Source organism: Abramis brama (assembly GCF_963993115.1).
Source record: "Abramis brama genome assembly, chromosome: 20".
Lineage (NCBI taxonomy): Eukaryota > Metazoa > Chordata > Actinopteri > Cypriniformes > Leuciscidae > Abramis > Abramis brama.
Genome location: NC_139982.1, coordinates 22,343,582 through 22,368,967, shown reverse-complemented (window position 1 = coordinate 22,368,967; position 25,386 = coordinate 22,343,582). Strand labels below are relative to the sequence as shown.

General features: G+C 37.1%; 1 protein-coding gene across 1 annotated transcript; it reads right to left on the bottom strand.

Annotated features, from left to right (window-relative positions):
• Nucleotides 1-1,422: 1,422 nt before the first annotated feature.
• On the bottom strand, nt 1,423-23,697 carry LOC311070757 (uncharacterized protein). Its single transcript, XM_084094799.1, is given in 37 exon segments — nt 1,423-2,980; nt 3,164-3,356; nt 3,502-3,648; nt 3,750-3,868; nt 4,000-4,083; nt 4,252-4,349; nt 4,463-4,622; nt 4,710-4,851; nt 5,375-5,497; nt 5,596-5,660; nt 5,754-5,840; nt 6,050-6,100; nt 6,182-6,390; nt 6,825-7,016; nt 7,708-7,862; nt 7,958-8,056; nt 9,423-9,576; nt 9,828-10,068; nt 10,070-10,641; nt 11,920-11,953; nt 12,294-12,564; nt 13,407-13,466; nt 15,999-16,139; nt 16,224-16,500; nt 18,235-18,259; nt 18,342-18,414; nt 18,504-18,564; nt 18,671-18,780; nt 19,234-19,324; nt 19,455-19,479; nt 20,023-20,128; nt 20,225-20,253; nt 20,369-20,471; nt 20,548-20,611; nt 20,724-20,745; nt 21,079-21,157; nt 23,575-23,697. Coding segments are annotated over 36 exon segments (4,671 nt in total). The 5' UTR covers nt 21,157; nt 23,575-23,697; the 3' UTR covers nt 1,423-2,770.
• Between the last annotated feature and the right edge of the window lie 1,689 nt (nt 23,698-25,386).

Sequence of the window (25,386 nt, the reverse complement as noted above, 5' to 3'; positions counted from 1 at the left end):
TTCCGTTTCATGCCGACTTTAATTTATTACCCAGAGTCCAATAATAGTGGTGCTCCAAAAATAACACAATCTCATGGCAATTTGTAATTATTTTACATTTTGATGAATTCGTGGCTAATTCACATGGATCTGTATGATCTCATTTGTATGTTTTTGTATGATCTATTCTACCTCTGCCTCAGTGATGGCTATGTTTAGGGGTGGATCACATGAGGTTGCTGTAGAGCAGAATTTGACTGGTTATGTGATCTAAAATCATTTAAAAATCCAAAAACATTTCCCTACACAGATTACATAATTGAAAGTGACTTTTGTGTGAGCTGTGCTTCATGCATTGCTACTGTTGACAATAGACTATAAACCTTTTTTTTGTAAGGCTTTTTTGTAAACTTCACACAGCTCCTCTAGATAGCGCCTGTGATCCAGGAATGGATAGGACAGGTTTCTCAGAGCCAAGTTAAGGGAAGGATTATTAGCAGATATTTATCTGCACAGTGGACACTGTCTCGAGACACTTACTCTCCAGTACTGCTCAATACAGTCTTTGCAGCCACTGTGGCCGCACGGAAGCACCACTGGGTGATCGAAAAAATCACGACAAACGGGACACATAAAGTCTGCATCGCAAAACGGACGTTTCGACGCCATCTCTTGCACTTAACCCCTAACCCACTCGTTCACTTCAGAGCCGTGGTTCACTTAAATCAATTCCCTCACGTCACTGACGTATGAACTACAGTCCGCTTTGAAGAATGAACAGCGATATCCGATTCTTTTCAGTGTTTCGAATCAACCCTTTTACTAAACCAGTCTGAATTGATTGCTTCAAGAATTGGATTTAATCGGTTCAAGTGGTTCTCGAGTCAATTCACCGACTCATTTAATCATATCAATTTCATTCGATTCGTTATGAGTCTATTTATTCACAAACTGAACAGGGACATATGAAAACAATTATAAAGTAAAACTCTTATTAATAATAATAATAATAAAAATAATAAAAAAACATTTGCCGCATCAGTATGTCATGGACTACGTGATTTTTTTTTTGTTTATATTGAAAACATTATATAAACAGTCACAATGTAAAACGAATAAACAAAAAGAAAGACAGGGGGTCATGGACTACGTGATGATGTAATTGGGCTTGGGGGCGTGACGTCACGGCAAGAATACGTACGTTTTCTAGTTTAATCATTTAAAGTTATTCCCTGGATCATTTTTTTTGGTTCATTTGTGTTATTTTTTGTTTATTTACTTTGATGCTACTATTATTTTAACAGTAGTGTACTGTAATATACTGTGTATGTTTTTATGTAAGTGTTCTTGTTCTGTAATAAAAAAGGGAAAAGGAGAAAATAATTCAAAAGAACAGAAAACATTTGGACAGCAGAGCATCAAAGGCAGATACATAGACAGACATACAATAATTTAACTTTAATTATGTGTCAATTTTACAATAGCCATGCCATTCCAATCACTCACTGTTGACCTACAGTACTATTATTTACAGTTATTGAATTATTTACAGAGTAGTAGTTCTCAGGCCATAAAACTTTTAGCTGCTTAGAACGTACTAAACATATTAAACATTCTGCAACAGCAATATAATACAATAAAATAAACAGATTCAGCATTTAACACAATTTGCACAAGTAAAAATAAATAAATACTAAAAATAAATAAAGCTTGTGCATAATATTCAGCTGCTAGCTCTAAAGTATTTATTCTATTTTACATGTGACTGTCCAACAAGCATCACTAACTACCCAGTGTTTGCTGTATACTTGTACATCAAGGAAAACAAGTCTAGTTTATATAAAAAAGGCAGTTTTCATTTTCAAACCTTCTGCCTATCTGGTCTTGGTTCTGAAAAGCTGTTAACCATTTGATTTGATTTTGTTAAATGGCAGCAAAATCTTTCAACATTGTAAATGCATTAAAAAAAAAACTTTTAGGCCTACATCTAGATATCATAAAAAATGCTTGTATTTCACACTTTGAAATGATCACATCTATTATCTTCAGCACAGCAGACAGATGTTGCACAGAGGAACTAACCAACCTGATAAGAATAACAATAGTTCCAAAAGATGCATTTTATTACATTCAGAGAAAATGTCTTACAGTGTAGTTGTGCATATCATATAATCATCTTTAGTTTAAACCTCGAGTGTTTCAAACAGTCCACACTGCTAAAACCAGTACATTTATAAGTGAACTGTCAGGACACCGGGATATACTTTATATATACACCGGGACGTCTGGTCACCTTACAGAAATGCTACAAAATGCAAAAAAAAATTACATATGAATGCGAACTCGTATAGCAATGAGCACTGCTGATTATACTGTTTTAAAAGGTATGTACAGTGCTTGACAGTGATCAGGGTTTATTAAGGCACTTAAGTATTGGATAGCAGGAGCAAACGATGGTAAACCTGAATATTTCCGTTCTATTTTATTAAATGTAACTAATGTATGTTATTTATTAAGATGAAAATAATTGTATTATACGACCGTTCTGTACAGTATTTTAGAAATTACATCCGACAAAAGCTGTAAGCATCCGGATGCCCCAGGTAGATATATAAAATAATTTATATTCTGCTTATTATTATATTCATTAGTATATATTCTGAAAGAGAAAACTTCCTGATGAGAAGACAGTTTTGTGCATTCCAGATGTTCACTTGCGTGACCGTACCTGACCTCACGACCCGTTCCAGAGGTGAAACACTGAGCGCAACGGTGTCCTGCAAATGATGGCTTATTTATTTGCCGCTGGATTACCTCTGTGCAATTTTGTTTCCTCCTCTGCTGGGCCCTCTTCAGCAAATTCATTCCCTTCTCCAGTGCCGGTGGGGGTCGCGGGGATTTGAATTGAGCTGTCTGACATCTGAGACAGTGTGTCTGCGTCTTGCTCCGATTGCGGTTCATGGACTGGTGAGTTGGGCGTCGCAGAAGAAGAGATGGAGCGCTACATGGGAAAAGTGTGAAATATGTTTGATAAATACATATTTAATATATATATATATATATAGCTTTTTAAAGATCGATCAGCAGAGGCCAATCAGGTAAAAAACTGCTCAAAATAAATAAATATACATACAATTATATTATTATAGACTTACATTAAAGTAATTCAATTCAAGGTACGTACTTGCAAGGAGACACTTGATCTGTTGGTCCTGTCCTTCAGTTTGGACCATGTTCCTTTCATTCCTGATTTCACCGTCATCTCCAGCGCTGCTTTTAACAGTTTGGGCGTCTCTGCACGAGGAGGAATAATCGGGATGAGCTCCTTCTCTTCCTCTTTCTTCTCAGCGGGCTTTTTATCCTTCATCAACATTTTCCTAAAGGGCAAATAGTAGGTTACACCTTATTTAAACAAAAGCTTAGTGACCTAGTAAAATATCGTTGAATCATCATAGTGGAAAATGAAAGTAAAAAGGGGAAATATTTATCATTGATGATTTTCCTTTCAGCAGTTGCACTCACTTTGCTTTCTTACGGAGCAGTTTCTGGGATTCCGGATAGTGCACAATGATATCATTCAGGTCCTTTTTGGTCAGGATGAGTAGGTTAGCAAAACCACGCGCTACAACGTTAGCTGTCCGTCGGTTTACTCCGCCTACAGCAAGCAAGCTTTATTTGGGGAAACGGACAGAAACTAAGATCAAATTTGACAATAAGGGATTTAAGACTATGTACAGTATACCAACTAAATTAGATACAGCCGCCCTCACCTGACCTCTCCAAACACCGCTCCTGCTTTTAGGGTCACAAACACAGTCTTTCCATCGGGACCACCAACTACCTGGACTTCCCCTGCCTTTATGATGTACATCTCACGGCCCACTTCATCCTGTAACATGAGAGGTTGACATTATAAACACATTTCAGATTTACATTCCTTTTGTACAATGACTTTGACCTCACAAACACAAGTACGTATAAAAGACTGTTATGTAGGCTAAACATCTTTGTGTTTCTTGCCTTCTTGCAGACATAGTCTCCTGGAAGATACACCACTGATCTGAGCCTCTTCAACATGTCAAAGATCATCTGTCTATCGCAGCCCTGAGAAAGACACAATGAAAAAAGTCAAAGCAGGTTAAAGATCTGTTCTGGGTTCCCTCCAGTTTTAAAGCTCTGACTTTTGGTAACTAGCATTGTCTTCTGGAGATTACAAATCAGGGCAAAAATGTAAACAAAAGTTGTGTTGTGTATTCCAGCCATAGCACTTGCCTGAAAGAGTGGCACTTTGCTGATAATGGAGTAGCTGACATCCACTGCTATATCCAGCCTCATCTTATCAGGAAGTTGATCTAGTAGCTCTTGTTCATCTGTGTGAAACCACAAAAGTTTAATTTTTATCATATGAAAATGGATGGCCAGAGGGATTATGGATGAATGTCTGTAATGTATTTTGACGTTGATGTCTGTCTTACTGTCTTACCCAGCATGCCTTGGGACTGCCACGTGTAGCTGTACCAGGTTTTCACTCTGTTCTGCACGTCTTTAGGTATGCGGTAGGAGGCCATGTATTTAACTGTGTTATCCACACAGGCACGATAGTTTGTCTGAGCCGCCGTGGCTGCACCCACAACATCTCTCATCTGACACAAGACAAGCCTCAATCAATGATATTAAACACTAAAGAAAACCAGTTTTTGATCCCTTTCACACCATGATAATGGCCTTACCTGACCAATCATGATGGAGAACACAAACACTCCAATAAAGTAATTGATGAGCTGAAACACAATCTCAAAAAGTGTTGTGGGTCCTGGCAGGCCGCCAATAGTCAGCAGAGTCTTCACAGCAAAGTAGTAGCAGCGAATGTAACTGAAAAGGTCACAAAGCAAACATAAATGGTTATTATTTAACACTGAAAATATTATGAAAAAATTAAAAGGTCATTTTTTCATGGAAAAAATAATATCATTGATTTTCCTTTCAGAAATGTTGTGATTATGACATTATATGAACATATTCCCGCCCACATTTACATATTAACGCCTATCTAGCAGGTTGGCCTACTATGATAAACAACATTATATTGATGCATCAATCCTAGTTAGTCATAACAGAGGTCATTTACATATTCATTTCCTTAAAGGTACATCAGATTAATACGGTTCATCATAGAGAATGTGGAAAATGACCATGTAAAACTGTTTTTGGTGCAGAAACCTGGACTAATATTGTAAGTGGAATGGAAGAATATATTAACACACACACATATTTTAATTAATGTAAAAAAATAGAAACCTTTTTGAAGCTAAGAAAGTGGGACTTTGACTATAATGTGAAAAATCAATAGTAAGTTGATGTAAATTAAAGCTAATAACAAAATTGATTCACATACCTATTACCCGTCCCATCATAGGCCCAATCTGAGAAACCCAGACCTTCATATGAAGAGCCCCAGTAGTACAAACAGGCATTGCAGTGGACCGCATAAAGCAGGTAGGTGGTGGTTCGAATGACTCTGATAAACGAAATAAGAGATATAAACCAAGATAAACACTCCAAATAAAATGTCAAACAAATGCCCAATACAAAGGTTTATAGAAACTAACAGCTAACCTGTAAACATAAGCGTTGGTCAGGATAGCTTCCAGACGCTTGTTGAACTCAAAGAAAGACATAAACTGCACAAAGGAAAGACACATTAAAGAATTAACAAAGTTCATCATGGACTGATCTTCCTAAAGCCCAGTTAAACAGTGAGAGTAGCAGCTTGCCTTCAGGATCCTGGGTAAGCGGAGAAGTGGATTAATCCCTGTTTTGAAGTAGAGAAGCTCTAGAGGAAGTAGACTGACAACATCCAGCTGCAACACAGGAAATGAGACCCTTAGGAGCCGTTCACACAGAACGCATTGTTTTTCAATGTAAACGTGCTAGACAGACGTCTTTTGCTGTTAAAAGTTTAAAAAACAGCAAAAGCACATTCAGTGTGAACCACCCCTTAGAATACAGAATGTGTCCAGTACCTCAGAGCATAAACATGAAACAATAAATGGCATAAACGTCTCATTACCTTGAATCGTACATCTTTGATGTAATTATCTCTCATTTCTTTCTTCCCGCTCTAAAAACAAATTTTTCACCAGGTGAAAAAAAGCATTTATTTTACTTTGCATATTCTAATATTTTGCCTGACTATATTTACCACGATGTCCCCATGCTGCACAAACTGAAGTCGGGGTTGAAAGGCCAGGACGTCCAGAATATAGACGGCATCACATAAGTAGTCAATCAACAGCCACACATGGATGTTATCCGGTGTTTGATAAGGAAACGCCCAACGCACAGGAATCATCCACGCGCTCCAGTTAAACGCCAAAGACACGCAAAACAGCCAAAGTACGTAGATCAGATCTACAGAGAACACATAGCAATGTGAGATTTCATTGTTTGTTTTACTCAAATGGTTTGTGGAAAATATTGTGATGCACTAAAATTGTATTTAAAACTAAACTAAATTTTTTGAGTTGAAATGTTGAATACTGAATGTATTAACTAATTTAAATGAATTAAATCATCAATGTGCACCAAATGTAAATTATGCAAAAAATTTGAATTTATAAACCTGATGCCTAGTTGCCAAATGCTATTAAAGTTTTAAAAAGAGGGAGGAATGTGAAGCTTAGGAAAATGGTGTGAGAACAGAACAAAGAATGAAGGAAAATCAGTAACTGATCGGATTTATGTGCAAGTATGGAATGTCAAGCCAGCTAAAATGTAGACAGCTGTAGGCAAGTCTAAATGAGTCCACAGGATTATAATGAAGAGAGGAGAGAAGGAGTGCTCACTAGTGAAGGGGTCGATGCTGGTTGGAAAACGGTACTGCAGAAGCCGAGCAATCCTGGACTGAGGTTTCATTTTACAGCACAGGAGCTTGGTTTTCTCCTCTTCTTTCTCGGCGGGGGCCTCGGGCGCCTCCTGCTCTGTCTTCTGCTCTGCTGGAGGTTCAGGAGGAGGAGCTGGAGCTTGCTTAGCAGGGGCTGTTCATAAAATACCATATTATTTGCTACGTTGACTTAGATATTTGGACACTGAAGTCACTTAAAAAGTATGAATTTCATTTCATTTATTACATTAAAAATATAATTAAGTGACATCTGCAAACAAATATTGCTACAGCATCCAATCACTTTTAACCCCTGCATTAATGTCAGGTCTGATTTAGATGTCTATCTGAAGTCTGACTATCTACTATATCTAAGCCATAGTCAAAGTCTATCTTTGTGAAACCGGCCCCAGTATATATTAGGGCTGCACGATAATGGTTAAACTAATAATCACGATTATTATCACGATTGTTAGTTCTCATTTGAGAAATTTCTGTCATCAGAATTACTGCACTTTCACATAAGCACAAATCAACAGAAAATCAACTCTGCATTTGTTATTTTTCTCACTTACATTAACACACTCTCTACATCAATAACTTTTAAAACCTTAAAAATGTCAATTGAAACTTTTTTGTGAGGGTAAATAACCAGCGAGCCAATATCGCAGATGATTATGCTTATTTCATTAAAAGAAGCAGAAATCATAATCACAATTAAAATACGATTGATTGTGCAGCCCTAGTATATCTATTGTCTTGTCAACACATTCCTTTCTGAGAAACAATTTGCTATTTATTTTTAAAATAAATGACATTGGCGTGTTATTTTGGGCTTAACTCACAGCCAGGTGGTGTCTCATCGTCTGAATTGTCTGGATCAATCAGTTTCTCTTTGACCCGCTCTGTTCTCTCTTTGAACAGCTTGACCAGCTCCTGTAATCTCTCGTTTACTACGGTACTAGTCTGGCTGGCAGAAGAGGATGGCCGTTGATTAAGCCTTAAGACAGAACATAATTAGTAAAAAAATTTATTACATCAATTATATCAATATTTAATTTTTGTGCATTCATTTTAATTTAGTTTATTTGTTACCCGTCATCTGCACTTGAGATGCTACTCTGGCTTGGCCAGGCCCGGACTGAGGTTTCTAACTCCTCCTCTTCCTCATCATCTTGTGAGTAAAGTCTCTTGCTGTAAGAGAAAGTTAAGATCAAGTTATGATGGACCTTTACAGGACTGGAATTATAAAATAAAGTTACAATAAATGCTTTAAACAAATGACATTTGCATATGATAAGTAAGGAAATGAGTAGTCTTCACAAACTCAAATACGCACACAAATGTACAGAATGAAGTGGGGAATATGGAGTAGATTGAGATGAGTCCTGAAATAGACTTATTTAAAGATTCTTACATCTTGGTCCAAATTGTCTGTGGTTTTCTGTCTCTGCATACACCGTTTGCATCCAGAGAAATAAGTGTGTGTATGTACGCAAGTAAGTGTGTGTGCAGACAACAAAACAGAAAAGAAACAAAACATGAAATGTATATTTGGATATCAATAGGGCTTTTCACAGTTGAACTTGTGAACTCAATGATATTGTCAACCATGTTTCACATTTTATGCCGAGGGTTTGTAGATTTTCACATTGTACATTTTAAACCCTGAATTAACATTCTAATTTGCATATTTATGAGATCAATCGCATTAGCTGCTTTTCCACCATCAGGCTGAACGGTTCAAAGAATGGTAAGGAACGGTTCCAGTTATATTTACACTTGAGCTTGGTTCGGCACAGTTATACATAGGTTACAAGAACGCTAGGGTATGCATACAATGCATGTGACAAATTTCATCAGCATAGTGATGATCGAAGCCAGATTTTTCTAACTACGCAGTGTCTGTACGCTCAGCTGGCACATGCACCTTCAATTTTTTTTTACTTTGTTTGTCCACAAGATCATAACACTACCCAGGGGTCAAAAAAGAAACTAATGAGACGGAACAACAAACTCCTGGAGACATAACAACAATAGATGCACACATTGGCAAGCGCTTGTGTCTTGAGTCCAAAGACATTTTTATCTGCCAAAACTTCTGGAGAGATATAGCGCAGACACGGGACAATGATGAAACTTTCTACTGTCCATGGGCTGAGCACCTGTGTTCGCACGCGCTATCAAATGAAGTATACTTTGAAAGGATATATGTTCCGCTGTATTCATACACTAGCGTTCGAGTCAAAACTGAAGTATACTTTGGGCTTTATGCTAGCTCAGGTCAAGTGCAGTGCAAAAAAACATTTACTCTTTAGGTGCAGTCACATCTACCATTGTTCAGCGAATTTTCACAGGCAAATCCAGTCCACTCTATAAGAATCCACACGATCGTGAATTTTGCGAAAGATTTCAAGTTCAAGTTGGTCACATGAATTCGCTGACTTGATTTCAAAGTGACTTCTGTGTGAGCTTTGCTTCATACATTGCCACACCTTTTTTACATAAAACAGCACCTTTTCTACATTCAATGCGATTAATGAAAACAAGGCAGATTTACCTGGTTCGATTGGCTTTACGGACACCAGGCACAGTAAGGGTTTTGAGGTTGGGATCCTGTGGGTTTATTATAGGGGGTATAGGGCGAGATCTCCCTCGGTCGGAATCAACGTCTTCCACATTCACGGCTGGGTGCACACTCAGTCTGGAGCTCGCTGAAGACATAAAAGATTATACATAAAAGAAACCTTGACACTGACACTTTCAGTAGCGTCCTCTTCAAGACTTACCTAGAGGTAACTGGGCCTTAGAGTTTGAGGTCAATGATTGGTACATGAAGAGGTCACTTTGGTCACTACAGGCACCCAAAATCTAATGTTCTCTAAGTCACACTTGGCAGCAAGGCATAGTACAGCAAAGCATAGCACAGACTAATCTAACAGAAAAAGGCGACAATGTGGATCACCTGAGGGTCTAGCAGAGGTGGGGTCATCCTCAATGTGGAAGGCAGGGTTGGAGACGCCTGACAACTGCCTGGAAGGGGTGATGGGTGGAAGACGGGGGTAAGAGGGCACATTGGGCAGGTCTAGGATGGAGCATGGGGAAGAGGGCGAAGGGGTACGGGGGGAATGAAGCGGGGACTGGCGGACAAGACGGTCCAACTCCAGATCCCTACTCTTCAGCGGTTGCTCCTTGGGCATCCTGTTCCGGCTTAAGTTTGTTGAGACGGCTCTGAATGTTAGTGTAGCACTGCTGGGCACACTGTGGAATGTTGCTTATCTTTTGTGGAATGCTGGATATTTTTTGTGGAATGCTGGAGAGTTGTTGTGGAATGTTGGAGAACTGTTGAGGAAGGATGGAAAACCGTGGAATGCTGGTGAACCTTTGTGGAAAGTTGGACAACTTTTGCGGGAGGTTTGATATTTGTTGCGGAATGTTGGACAGCTGTTGTGGGAGGCTGGATAACTGCACGGGGAAGCTGGGAAACTGAGGAGCACTAAAAAGCGTCTGGTTGGGGAATTGTGGGGTGATTTTGGAGAATCGCTGGGAAATTTGTTGGGGTAGCTGAGAGATTTGTTGCGGAAGCTGTGCCAGTTGAGGAGGGAGCGACGGCAGATGTTGGGTGATCTGAGACAGAGCAGGGGGCAGATCGGGCATGGAAGGCACTTTGGGCAGGGTGACCTCAATGTCTATCAGGAACTGGTTGAAGTTGTTGAGGGCTTGTGATGCATATGGTACACGCATGAAACAGCTCTTCAGCGCATCACATCTGGAAGGGACTGTGGGGAGAGCAGCACATATTCAATTATATTGTACGTTGCATGATTTGTTTACAAATACAGAATATTCTGAGAATAACGTTGGGAAATGCCAATTACATTGGCCCCAAAAAGTGTTGCATTAGATAAATGATCAAACCAAATGGCATTTATTTTATTTTTTAAATAAAACATCACAATCACATTATTATTTATTATTTTAAAAAAAGCACAAGCACACTTTTTAATCATAATAAATTCACAAAAATAAATCTGTTAATTAACAAAATAATAAATCTAGATTTATACTAAAACTCAAGAGTAAGGATTTTTTCCTCTGGCCCAAAAAACTGAGAATTATGAAACTGTAACTTTTTTATTTACATTTATAAATATTTTTTTTTAATTTAACATGAATTATTTAATATGTATTATTTAATTATTTAAAAAATACTATTATTATTATTATACACAATTTTGTTTAACAAGTTTTAAGCTTACTTTACAAGGAAAATTTGCGTTAAATTAGCTGAAAATTATACTGTTATTATAATTAGGCCTATAAAGGAAACTCAGAGACGGCAATTAATTAATAATCACTTTTGCTGGAAAACATATAGTTTACATTACACTTTCTGGTTGTAAAAAAGTAAGTAGTCATTAATGTAAACTACAATGCAATGATATTAATCCATTTGGCTTAAAGGGTTACTTCATCCAAAAAAGAAAATTGTCATTAATTACTCACCCTAAATATTAATCTCCAACGCGCATTCACAGGAGCACCACGACGCATGTGTATTTGTTATGACACGAGAGCAGACGTTGTTGCGTGAATGTGCGTCGGAGATTACATTTTTGTAAATAAAGCGGTAAATTATGTTTTTTGAACATAAAATTGAGGTTAAACCACTGGAGTCACATGGATTACTTTTATGATGTCTTTACTATCTTTCTGGTGCTTGAAAGTGGTAGCTGCGTAGGCTGTCAATGGAGGGAAAGAAAGCTCTCAGATTTCATCAAAAAGATCTTCATTTGTGTTCAGAAGATGAACAAATGTCTTGCGGGTTTGAAACGACATGAGGGTGAGTAATTAATTACAGAATTTAAATTTTTGGGTGAATCACTTTAAGTGTCAAAATACTTTTTTTAGAGCTACTGTATGTGAATTATTACATCTGAGTAATAAAAATGTAAAGGAAATATATGTCATTTGGGATGCCATTCTGTGGCTTTTTACCATGTTAGCATCAAGGTGTTTGTGTGATCTATTTCCGAATGACTGAGATAAACACTCACCACTACTTTCCTCTTCAGTAAATGTACTCTCCACCTACATAAAGCAAAATTACAGAATTATGAGACATTTATTTCAAACACTGTAACACAGAGAAGAAAAAGCAGCACTAGTACAAAGAGAAAATATGATCACTGCAGTAAGGTGCTTATGAGCACAGTGTACTTTATTCAGTGTTACTTCAGAGAGTTTTATGTACTTGGTGTAAACATTGTTTTAATAATACCTGTGGATAATAATACCTGTGAAAAGCCATTTACACAGAGGTAAAACAATCTATTTAAAATTACATCTGTTATGAAACAGATATAAAGCCGGATGACCAACGTGATGATACTTAAAGTTTAAAGTTAGATGGACAGTAAAAATATATTACCGGTGAATCAGTTCGTGAAACGGAGGAGCTGGTAATGGACTGAGGTTGCTGAGTGATCGGGTCAGGTTCTTCTTCGGCTTCACTGGAGTCTCTGGGCTCCTCCTCCTCCTCCTCATGAAGCTCTTCAGGTTCAGGTTCAGGTTCTGGTTCCTCCTGAAGAGGTGAAGAGGACTTAAACTCCTCCACAGGGGTTTCAACTATAAACGCAGTGTCTACAGCTTCTTCCTCCTGTCCTTCTGGAACAAACTCCTTAACTAAAGGTACTTGACACCTGTGGATACAAACAGCATTACGCAATTATTAACGTTACATAAACAACAGGCTAATCACATATGTAAGCAACTAACGTTAACACATCTGTGTCAGCTATAAACAAATTCGCATAAGCACAATTTTCGCATGATGGAACAACACGAGGCGAGATCTGTTTTGTTTTCCAAAAACCTCCTTTAAATAGTATGGTCATTTATTTGAAACATTCACAAAATATTATAAACGAAAGCTATAAGCTAGCTTCAAGCGTCATCGTCGTTTTATTATAATTAACTTACTTTGAAATCAGACCCGGTCTCTGAGCGCTTCAGGTGATGCAGTGTTCATATCCATCCCTTTTTGTGTCGTTTGTTTATAAATGAACGTGATACAAATTCTATATGTTGACGCGATTAATTAGAACGAGATAAACGTTCATTCTGGAAGTAAAGAACCTGCGCCATCCATCACTGCGACGAGGCAGAAAACAAGCATCAGAGGCGGGATTAGTAACTATAACAACCGAAGAGAGGCCACCGCGCGCCTCTAATATGGGATGCAATGCGGTTGCTAGGAAATGCGTGTATTGTAATTATGTGTATTGTAATTATGTGTATTGTAATTATGTGTGTGGCCATATTAATATAAAACACAGATCTACAAATACGCAGAAGCTACTTTCAGTTCAATTTTGTATTGCAAACACAGACCAATGTGAAAAGCAGTTGGGCCAAACAACAATGAAAGCATGACAACAATTGATAGAAACTATGATAACAAATGATTCTTCCCAGCTGAAAGAGAAATCCCAGCTTGTTCACCATGATGTTTATTTGACTATTTTATTTTCAGAAGTCTTACTCTTCAGTTTGACTCCGTAGGACTTCTATATCACTCTCCTCTTCCTGCAGCACTTGTAGTCTGTGACAAAGAAACATTCAAGGTATTAGACGAGGCCAATATGAAGGATGTTACAAAATATTTCAAGCCTATGTTGACAAAATGTAGAATTTTAAGAATCGGTAATTTAAAGACCATACTAATGGACTGTTAATCTTAATATTGGGATGTGTCCCTGACATACAGTAGCCCTAAAAAGTCACACTTAAAAGTGCATGAATTTCATTGCAGATGCCACTTGGCTTGATATTTTATCTATTTGTGTGTATATACAGTGGGGAGAACAAGTATTTGATACACTCAGCTGCCGATTTTGCAGGTTTTCCCACTTACAAAGCATGTAGAAGTCTGTAATATTTATCATAGGTACTCTTCAACTGTGAGTGACGGAATCTAGAACAAAAATCCAGAAAATCACATTGTATGATTTTTAAGTAATTAAGTAATAATAATTAAGTAATTCATAAGTATTTGATACATCAGAAAAGCAGAACTTAATATTTGGTAAAGAAACCTTTGTTTGCAATTACAGAGATCATACGTTTCCTGTAGTTCTTGACCAGGTTTGCACACACTGCAGCAGGGATTTTGGCCCACTCCTCCATACAGACCTTCTCCAGATCCTTCAGGTTTCGGGGCTGTCGCTGGGCAATACGGACTTTCAGCTCCCTCCAAAGATTTTCTATTGGGTTCAGGTCTGGAGACTGGCTAGGCCACTCCAGGACCTTGAGATGCTTCTTACGGAGCCACTCCTTAGTTGCCCTGGCTGTGTTTTTCGGGTCATTGTCATGCTGGAAGACCCAGCCACGACCCATCTTCAATGCTCTTACTGAGGGAAGGAGGTTGTTGGCCAAGATCTCGCGATACATGGCCCCATCCACCCTCCCCTCAATACGGTGCAGTCGTCCTGTCCCCTTTGCAGAAAAGCATCCCCAAAGAATGATGTTTCCACCTCCATGCTTCACGGTTGGGATGGTGTTCTTGAGGTTGTACTCATCTTTCTTCTTCCTCCAAACATGGCGAGTGGAGTTTAGACCGAAAAGCTCTATTTTGGTCTCATCAGACCACATGACCTTCTCCCATTCCTCCTCTGGATCATCCAGATGGTCATTGGCAAACTTCAGATGGGCCTGGACATGTGCTGGCTTGAGCAGGGGGACCTTGCGTGCGCTGCAGGATTTTAATCCATGGCGGCGTAGTGTGTTACTAATGGTTGTCTTTGAGACTGTGCTCCCAGCTCTCTTCAGGTCATTGACCAGGTCCTGCCGTGTAGTTCTGGGCTGATCCCTCACCTTTCTCATGATCATTGATGCCCCACGAGGTGAGATCTTGCATGGTGCCCCAGACCGAGGGAGATTGACCGTCATCTTGAACTTCTTCCATTTTCTAATAATTGCGCCAACAGTTGTTGCCTTCTCACCAAGCTTCTTGGCTATTGTCCTGTAGCCCATCCCAGCCTTGTGCAGGTCTACAATTTTATCCCTGATGTCCTTACACAGCTCTATGGTCTTGGCCATTGTGGAGAGGTTGGAGTCTGTTTGATTGAACGGGTGTGTGGACAGGTGTCTTTTATACAGGTAACGAGTTCAAACAGGTGCAGTTAATACAGGTAATGAGTGGAGAACAGGAGGGCTTCTTAAAGAAAAACTAACAGGTCTGTGAGAGCCGGAATTCTTACTGGTTGGTAGGTGATCTTATGTCTTGCAATAAAATGCAAATTAATTATTTAAAAATCATACAATGTGATTTTCTGGATTTTCTCTCACAGCTGAAGTGTACCTATGATAAAAATTACAGACCTCTACATGCTTTGTAAGTAGGAAAAATTGGCAGTGTATCAAATACTTGTTCTCCCCACTGTATATATATATATATATATATATATATATATATATATATATATATATATATATATATATATAGATAGATCAATAGCAATTGATCAATAGCAATTGATCACATCTAACAAAAAAGTTTGTAAATATATATATATATATTGTATATATATATATATATATATATATATATATACAAACTTTTGTATTAGATGTGATCAATTGCTATTGATCTATTTGACAGCACAAATTTGTAAATATATATTTTATATTCTGAAACCTAACAAGTTTCTTTTTGAGAAATGTTTTACTTGAAAAGTGCATCTGCGCTATATTTCCTTCAGATTTATGCCACTTTTCAAATTATAATAAAAAGTTAAATTAATAAATTCATTTGATTCAACATAGTATTTTAAATATTACAATTAAAATATTATAATACAGTTATTATAATAAATAATTATATATAATAAATGAATTATTATAATAAAATATTTTTTATATAAAATGTATATACATTTATCATAATAAAATATTATAATAAATGTATAAGTAATTTATTTATAAATAAACATAAGTTTGAGCCCACTGGATACTTTTGCTATATATATATATATATATATATATATATACAGCATACTGTATATGTTTGTCATACACAAAAAGAGTATAGGTCTGATTGATTTCTTGTTATTGTGGATGAGTTTGCATGAATTACTCTTGATCATCATCTTCTGGCTCTTCTGCAATGGTCTGAATGCCGTGCCGGGCCTGTGTTAACTCTCTGACAGCCATCTCTGCTGTGTGCCGTGCCACTTCTTCTGCCATGCGGGCCATTGTTAGACGCTCCTGAATCAACCTGCACCAGAGAACGAGTAAGCCTGTTTCTAAAGATACTTCAATTATTCGATCATCATGCTGCCACTGTGCTTTTAGTCATTACCGTTCCTCCATGATCAACATGGCGGTGTCCTCCGCCTCTCTCCTGATGCTCTCGATCATGGGCGTCCATCGTGCAGTTTGGGTCTCTGCGTCCTCCAGCTCTATGTTTGCTTGTGAGAGTGGAAGAGATTGTTCCGGTGACCAAGGCGTCTGTGGATGGGACTGATGTTGTGAATATGGAGGTGAGTTCGCAGCTGGACACGTTTCCTTTGCTTGAGCCTCATCTTCAGAGTCAACCTCCTCAAGAATGAGATCTGCAGGAACTGATCGAGCACTGCCTGCTGAGGACACAACCATGCTTGAGGACTGGTTTTACAACTTAAAATGTCATCACATGATTCTGTGGAGGATGGTTTTCATTACTGTGCTGGGTTTTGTTCCTTTAAATTTAGTGTGATAAGGCATTTTTGAACTAAACAGTCATTCAAGTCAGTAATTTAAGCCTGGTTTGTTTTTCCTTTACTTTTAACATTTCAAACATCAGGATACATTGGCATTTGAGTGCTTAGAAAATAGGAAACATCTGTAAGATTAAATAAGGCCCCCTATAAAAGGAGTTAAAATGTTCCCCTCAAATTTTTATTTATTTATTTTATTACTTATGGTTAATTACTTTGGTTGAGAGTAAAGTTATTTTGCATGCGTTTTTCATGGAATTTAATTTAATTTTAGCCAATAGAGACCCTTTACACATGTGTGCAATCATGCATTTTCCTTTATTAATGCAATGTATTAATACAATATTAATAATTATTGACATGAAGTATATCAAATATGAATATACATTAAATACATAAAGATTAAATTACAATGAATAAAAACAAAGTGTGCAATACTGTTCAAAAGTTTGGGGTCAGTAAGATAAAAAAAAAAAAACTTTTATTTAGCAATGATGCATTAAAGTGATGAAAATATTTATGTTACAAAAGATTTGTCATTCAAATACATGATGTTCCTTTGTATTCATAACTTTATGCTCAATGAATTCTGAAAAACTATATCATGGTGTCCACAAAAGTATTAATCAGCAGAATGTTTTCAACATTGACAATAATAAGAAATATATTAGAATGATTTCTGAAGGATAATTTGACACTAAAGACTGAATGGCTGTTGAAAATTTTTTTTTTCCATCAATGAAATCAATTAAAAATTTAAATATATTAAAATAGAAAACATTTTTTTTTTTTAATTGTAACAGTATTTCACAATATTACTGTTTTTACAGTATTTTTTATGAGCAGAAGAGACTTACCAACCCTAAACTTTAGTTTATGACTTAAAATCAGCCACAAATAGCTACATATACAAGTCAAGGCAATTAAATATTTTTTTTAAATAGTGGTTTCTCACGACTCTCACGATTTAAGTAATTAAAAAAAAAACATATACTAGTCAACTAATGAAACATGCAGTAAAATGAATAATAATTACATCTCATGAGGATTACAATTGTTTTAAGACATGTACAGTCAATCTAAACGTCAATTCAAAAAGATCACTGCAGCAACAACACACACCCATCTGAGAGATGCCAGCCATTCATACAATATTCAGAGTCTAAAAACATCAGTTTTGGCTAGTTATACAGTACAGAGAATGTCAAGCATTACATTCAGTAGATTTTCATAGCTGCCTGGTCATTCAAAAGAGCTACAAAGCCACTATTTAAACGCATCTGTCTCCACTGTCCATTTGTCTGTGACTTTGTGTAATGCTGTTGCGTGCTCTCTCTCCTTTTGTTTAAGGGGTTCTCAGTGTCCTCCCCCCTGTAACAGAAGGAGAAGATGGACTGAGTTATGAGTTGGTCCTACACTTCAACAGAATCGCTCACCCTGAAGTCTTTCTACTTGTATTCTGATGTCTCACAGATTGGGTCATGTTGTTACGCATGCAATGATCTTTATGTGTTTTCATATTCTATTGAAACCACACTAGAGTTTCCAGGAAACAAACTGAGTTTGTTATGAAAAACAGCGTAAACAGTGTTGAAGGAGGAATGTCTTACTCACCATTTTGCACAATCATCTCGTCCTCCTGGTGGAAAGAAAGAGAGTCAGTGCGGAGAAAGAAATATTAAAACCAAGGTAATAACGTCAAAGCATTGCCCCTTACTTACCAAACATTCTTTGTTTTTAAGCACCGGCTGTGGCATTGAAAGTCCCAGACCCTGAACAATCCAGCCCACCATACTGAAAACAAGAGAACGCATGGGACATCAAGTGGACATCTATGCCTGTAATCACTTGCAAAAGAACGAATCAAATTTGACATCACTCACCCGGGAGTTTTTAGATCAATCTCCGTCATGCTGGTTACTGACTCTGGAGGAGGTGAATATACTGTTGATTTGAGAAATAGTGTTTTGTTTTTTTACCAAACATGAAGCTAAACAGTTACGGCCTTTAAAAATCTAGCTTTTTCCAAATCATACAGTTTGAACAATACCTTTGTTTGAGCATTGTGATGACCTCGGTGTTGAAGAATTGGAATTTGGGGGTCTGGTCACATGGTGCGGTATAGCATTCTGGAAGCTGCTCTTTATCCAGGTCATTACTCTGTTCACACATTGAAATAATAAATAATGTTTCTTAAAATAACTTTTGCAAGGGGCTTAAAGTCACTGTGAAATCACAGTCCCCTCCCTCTTGCAACAACATCTTTTCTCTTCTCTGATGATGTGTTTACTGGCACGGGGGCAGAGCACAACCTGTCACACATGAGATCGACCAATAGCAAACCTCAACCATCCAATCAATCAATTGATGATGGCCAAAATCAAGTCCCGTCCTACATTTTTTCTTATTCGACAAGCTGTTTCACACGAATATGCGTCACAATAGGGAAGAAACTACCGTTTCATTCTGACTTTAAGTCTCTGTGAGATTCCCTACATGTGATTTTGAATGTAATAATGATGCTTGCCTTAGCAAAGAACAAAAAAAACCTTAAGGCACCTAATACACCAATGTCACCATTTTCCCCTGTGTGCTTTACAGAATGACACTCACTTGGGAGGGAACTGAGCAGGGATTTCCACCTCGGACACCTCGTCTTCTGACACCAGCTCTACTACTGGTATATGTGGCAAAGGCTCTTGATCTGGTGGAAGAGATACATGAACTCACTGATACTAGAAGCATGAACTCACTGATACTAATTCAACCATAGAGCTTATTCATTTAACTCATGCTTTTGCTGTTTTCCGTAATGCAAACCGTCTGATACACACCTGGGAGGTCCTTGGCTTCATAAACCTAAAGTAAATAGAGAAAAAAATTAAAACAGAAAATAAGACAAAAGGAAACAGCAGAACATTATTCATTTTGATTTTGTTTTTTTCTTCACATGCATCATATAAAGTTACTATTCATAACTGTAATTAATAACTATATATATCTAATAAAATATATAGATTCAGACAAGTGAATAATCAAAGGTCCATCTGAGCTTTCCATTTCTAGAGATATATTATTAAATAGATTTTGTTTACAAATGAATAATAATAACAATTGCATTAGGATTTTCTATTTACATTTTAATAACATTAAATTGAGAAACATAAATTAATCATTACATTTTATCTAAGCTTTTAATTGTGTCTACACTGTAAACATTTATATGATCAATAAGTTATGACAGCATATTTGTACATTGCTTTAAGCAATAAAAAAAGTTAGACATTTTAATGTAATATAAGTTGAAATGACTTAAACATTCAAGTTGATTGTCCTTAATGTTTTTACGGTGTACATCATCGATCTGAAGTAAATGGAAAAAGAAAATGAAACGTCTTGTACCTCTGTGACTTCTTCAGATTCTGGAGTCTGTCCCTGTATGTATTTCTCATCAGGCTGTGGGACCACCTTTCCAATTCCCTGCGAGATCCAGGCAATACCTCTAGCCCTGGCAGACAGAGAGCACACACTGTATGGACACTTCATGCACAAGGATTCTTCACTGATCCTGGACTGATGTTGCTGATATTGTTCATTGCCTTACCTGTCAGCAGAACCTTCCTCCTGCAGTGACTGAAAGATGGTTCAAAGAACAGTTCATTTCCAAAGAAAAGATTTGCTTTGAATGCACACTAATGCGCAATACCAAATGGTGATAAATATCAATTATTTGAAATTAAATCAATACTTTAGCATCAGTGTTGGCTCTCGTAAGATGAGGACTCCCTGCAGGTTGTGGCAGCGCACTTGCAAAACCATTGGAAAGCCAGTTCAACATGCCATTCTGAACACTGAAACAGAAGCAGGTTTCAGGTTCATACATTCACAGAGTGTCTTATTTTATGGATAAGATCAGTCAAGACTCACCTGCCCTGTGAAGTTTGGGATGATTGGTCTTCCTCCCTGCCTGTTTTGTGTGAATTGAACTTATCTGCATGAGAAGAAGATAGAAAGAGGCTCACTGTGCATTAGTATACTATTTTGATTGATTGTATAGTACTGTAGTATTATATTTTAAAGCGGTAAGGGTGCTGTAAATGTACCTTGATTTGATGTTTTCCCATTCTTCAGAGAAAATCAGATAAGATATAAGAGAATCAGAGATTTAATATATGAGAGGACATGACTTATGTTTTTTTTTTTTACGTGAAGGGGTTTGTGAAGTTAGAATTGCCCTTTTTGACATTTTTTAAGAGAAAGGGAAGACAAAAAATGATAGGGTAAAGAAGAGGGAATGGGATCATAAAATATAGAGTGCCAGATCTGAACCTGCATTACCGACATGGGTCAATACAATATGTCAGAACGTATGCGCTAACCGCACTGTTACTGTGAAATTCAGTCACGCATATTAGTGAGGTGTGTATTATGAGTGCAGGTTAATGGGCTTGGGTTTACCGTTGTGATCGGCTCGTCCCTCAGATCGTCCTGTGTATCACGAGGATGTGGCACGACCTTCACCACCCAGTTAAACATCCTGAGAGAGGGGGATAAAACTCTATTAAATCAATAAACATATCTTAAACACTACAGTGTCTGTAATAGTGGAATAGATTATGGAATAATGGCATAAACTTCCATTCTTTGAATCAACATGGAGTAAGTACAGATCTTAACCTGAAACAAGTTACAGTTAATTATGTTTCATCCTCATCAAGCTTAACTTAAAACCCAGGAACCTCGCTGAGAGCTAATGCTTGCTTCATATGCTTCAGTTCATAATGTTCAAAGAGATTTATTTCTAGGACAAGGATTCATCTTTGGGGAAAGCCCAATGAAGTTCCTCAAACCTACAGAGCATCTTCACAGGGAAACCACAACCGTTTTATAAATAGAATGATGTCATGTTTGTCACATCCATTAGCAAACATAAGAGGTTTGATAAGCTTGTTAATGAACAATGAAAGTAGTTTTTCATGTGTCTACAGACTAATTCTCACGACAGACTTGCTCTAAAATTCTCAGACAGATTTGGACACAGTTGTACCGCATAATCGAAGCAACCAAGATATTTTGTAAGGTTGTTCAGGCCCATTATGGCAGCCATTAAAACGATTAGCAGTCAGCAGTTGCACTGCAAGGGGTGACCAGAAAGTCAAGCAAATGTAGTTAATCACTTCCTTTATCTTCACTCTGTCCAACTAAATGGACTCGATCTGTCTTTTATCTACACAAATATTCTGCACAAAGCAAAATGAACAGTCCAATCAGGTTTAGCCTAGAAGACCAAGATGCTAACTATCGGTGAGCTTAGCATTGCATAGCATAGCATAGAATAGCATAGCATAGCATAGCTGATGTTACCTTGCAGGTTGTGGTTTTACATCTTATTTGAATGTACATTAAGCTTGCACAACTTATAATAAAAGATATACACGTCAACTTTGCTAATGCAATTGTGATGGATTTTAATTAATCAACTTTAATTAATCAACTAACATTTGTTTTTCTTGCAGGAATGACATTCATATGCTTTTAAATATTTCCAAACTCTTTGGGGAAAACTTGTGACTGAGTATGTGTGTGTATAAATAACAGAAAAGGGAAGTGAAACTAGACAGATTACTAGTTCTCAAACCTTGTGATAAGTAATCACAAAAACAGAGTTTTTGTGCCAGTGACAGAGAGAAAAGGTTGGGGCTTTTGAACCAATTGAACCAATCATATTGAAGGTGACATGTTAGTCTTATTTGTTTTCTTGATTCTATAAAAACTGTTGTATCCGTATTTTCTGGTGGGATTCTCAATGGAATTTGTCTGAGATCCTCCGGCCTTGCTTCTTGGGAGAGATTCCCTGAGAACTGCTCGGGAAGATCTCCTGGCCGTGATTAAAACATTTAAAGGACATTTGCAGGTCTGTTTGTCGATTTATTCCTGCGCAGCAAGCTAGTTTAGGAAGTTTAGGGAAGCAAGTTAGTTAGAAACTATTATTGTAGTTTGATTAGGTATTGGGTGTCGATTAGTAGATGCCCCAGATAAAGGTATTGGTCTCAATTTGGAGACGCCTCAGGTAATAAGATCAATTGGGTGTCGATTTGGAGACGCCCCAGATAGTTAGGTTTAGGGAAAAATCTACCACACAATGTTAAGAATGTATTTGTATAACCTACTGTTCGAAAAATTGGGAAGAAATTAATACTTTCTATTAATCAAAAAATCTGGAAAAAATGTATTACAGTCTCCACAATAATATTAAGCAACAAAAACTCAACATTAATAACAATAAGAAATGCTTCTTAAAACAGCAAATCATCATATTAGAATGATTTCTTAAGGATCAATGTGACACTGAAGACTGGAGTAATGATGCTGAAAATTCATAAAAATTCATGATTTGCCATACATTTAAAAATATATTAAAATAGAAAACTTTTTTTTATTTAAATTGTACAAATATTTCACAATATTATTGCTTTTACTGTATCTTTGATCAAATAAATGCAGCCTTGGTGAGCATAATGTGCCTTGCATTGGTGCGCATAACTTGAAACTTCCAAAACACAGAAAAATCTTACAGACCCAAACATTGGAATGGTAGTCTAGAAATTAACATAAAGCAAGAAGGAAGAAGAGTCAGTGTTGTTCCACTCAGTGTTAATGGCTTCAAACATTAAAAGCTTAGCGTTTAGCCATTTTGGGTTTGCCTGTTTTTTGTTTGTTTTTTTTTGCTCTGGATATAGGCTAAAACCTTATTGGATATATAAAGTAAGTTCACTTGCTAAAACTTTTAGAAATATTTTTTTTTCCTAAGATAAAAATGATTAATATATACAATTACTTGTCATAATCAGATCTAAATTACTGCTCCCTTCTAGATCTAGAGCAACATCAGCATACATAATTTGATTGATTCTGGGGGGGAAAACAGGTATTATCAAATATAAATTTTCTTACCTGAATGCTCAGCAGTGATTGGGCATTCCGTAGGGATTGACACCATCCAGAGCGGACTTCAGCAGTCTGTGAGGATTAGGATTGAGACAGGACTGGGCAAACGGGATTAAATCTTGAAGGACGGTGCTACCACACATAAGATTATACTTAAAAACACTGGTAGCTGTTAACCAGGTACAGTCAAAGTTACAGTCAATGAGAAGACAATGGTGAAGTTGTAAGGTTTCGGTTAAGAATTTGTTTTATCTAGCTCAAAAGTTTTTATTTTATTTTTATATCATGTAAATGTGCAAACCACAATCGTTCCCTTTGAAATGACAATAGATCTAAAACTATTGTTTTGCACAGTTTTGACTATGACAAAATGTCTAATTTTTTTATTATTTCTGAAACTTGATGTGAAGGTGTTCTGTGATTATGTTTACTTTAAAAAATGGCAAAACATTAAACCATAAGTTTTTATTAGCACACACAGCTAAAATATAATATCATCAGCCAATATCAAGAGTTTATTGAGTGGATCCAAGTAAACTACATGATTTAGAAGGAGCTTTGAGTATCATAGTTAATTAGCTCTGTGTCAGTATAAGGGCTAACACAGTTTTAGATGGTAAACACACTGAAGCATAGCCTGCGTCATCAGTTCCCCTCTCTGAGATTAATCCTGTAGCTAAGCTACTAATAAAAGTATGCAACATACAGAGCACACGTTCTTCTCACACCAAATCGGTAAGATTTGGGTTTCATGTAATTAACTAATCAGAACTGACAGCAAAAGCAGAAAGTAGCATCCAAAAAAGCTATTTCATGCTACATGGCTAATTTTGTTAGCTTAAGATGCCTCTCTTTATCCTGCACCTGAACTATTTGTGCCTGGTCCAATTAAGTGCTACACAAGTAACAGTTTACTGTGATTCTTTGACTTTTGAGGGTGAGCGCATCTAACTTGTTGCTTTTTGAAGCCAATGCCATTGCTATGCCAGGTCTGAGCAGCTAAACAGCAGCAGATCCAATAATGAGATAAAGGCAGGATAAGCTCTGAACCAGTGAAGGGCCAATGCAACTGATCAAGGGCAGGCTATTGCCTTGCAAACACAAACCACAGCCGTTTTCAGGCAAACCATAAACTGATCTCAGGTAAATCCCTAAAGCATATCTCTTATCAGCACCCACAGGCCAGTGTCACCACCGTGTCCTCGAATGTGATTGGAGGAAATGTAGAAGATAGTTGAAGAGACATCTAATCCTTTAACAGGATACTGGTGGAGAGAGTGAAGCGAGGGGTCCTGTGAGTTTGCTTTGATAATTCAAATGAGAAATGAAGGGTGTAGCTTGTTTGGTCTGGTTGTTATAACTAATTGTGGTCTTTAAAGTAAATTATGAGTAAGATTAACATAACCATAGATAGAGGAAAATACAGAATGTCTGAACTTATTGTGGTGATTATGCATTTGCCTCATTTGACAGGTTTGACATTCACTAAGGCTGATCCCGTTAGCCTCTACTGGTAGATGTCGTTAATACACCATCTGACTCTAACAAGCATCTTTTTAGGATTGTTGGTGTCATCATTAACAATTGGATCTAACCAAAGTCCACCTAAAACCCTTACGGTTAGCCCTTTGTAATGCCTGATCAAACAAAAAAATATATATATGATGCATACAAAAAAGCTAGCGTACTAATTGGCAAGCGGTATGCTAAGCTAAAAGTAATACGTATACAAATGTATAATTGAACATTTGCAAAGGATATAGGCTAAGCTAGCAGACTATTTGGCTTGCGGTATGCTAAGCTAGTTCACGTAAAAGT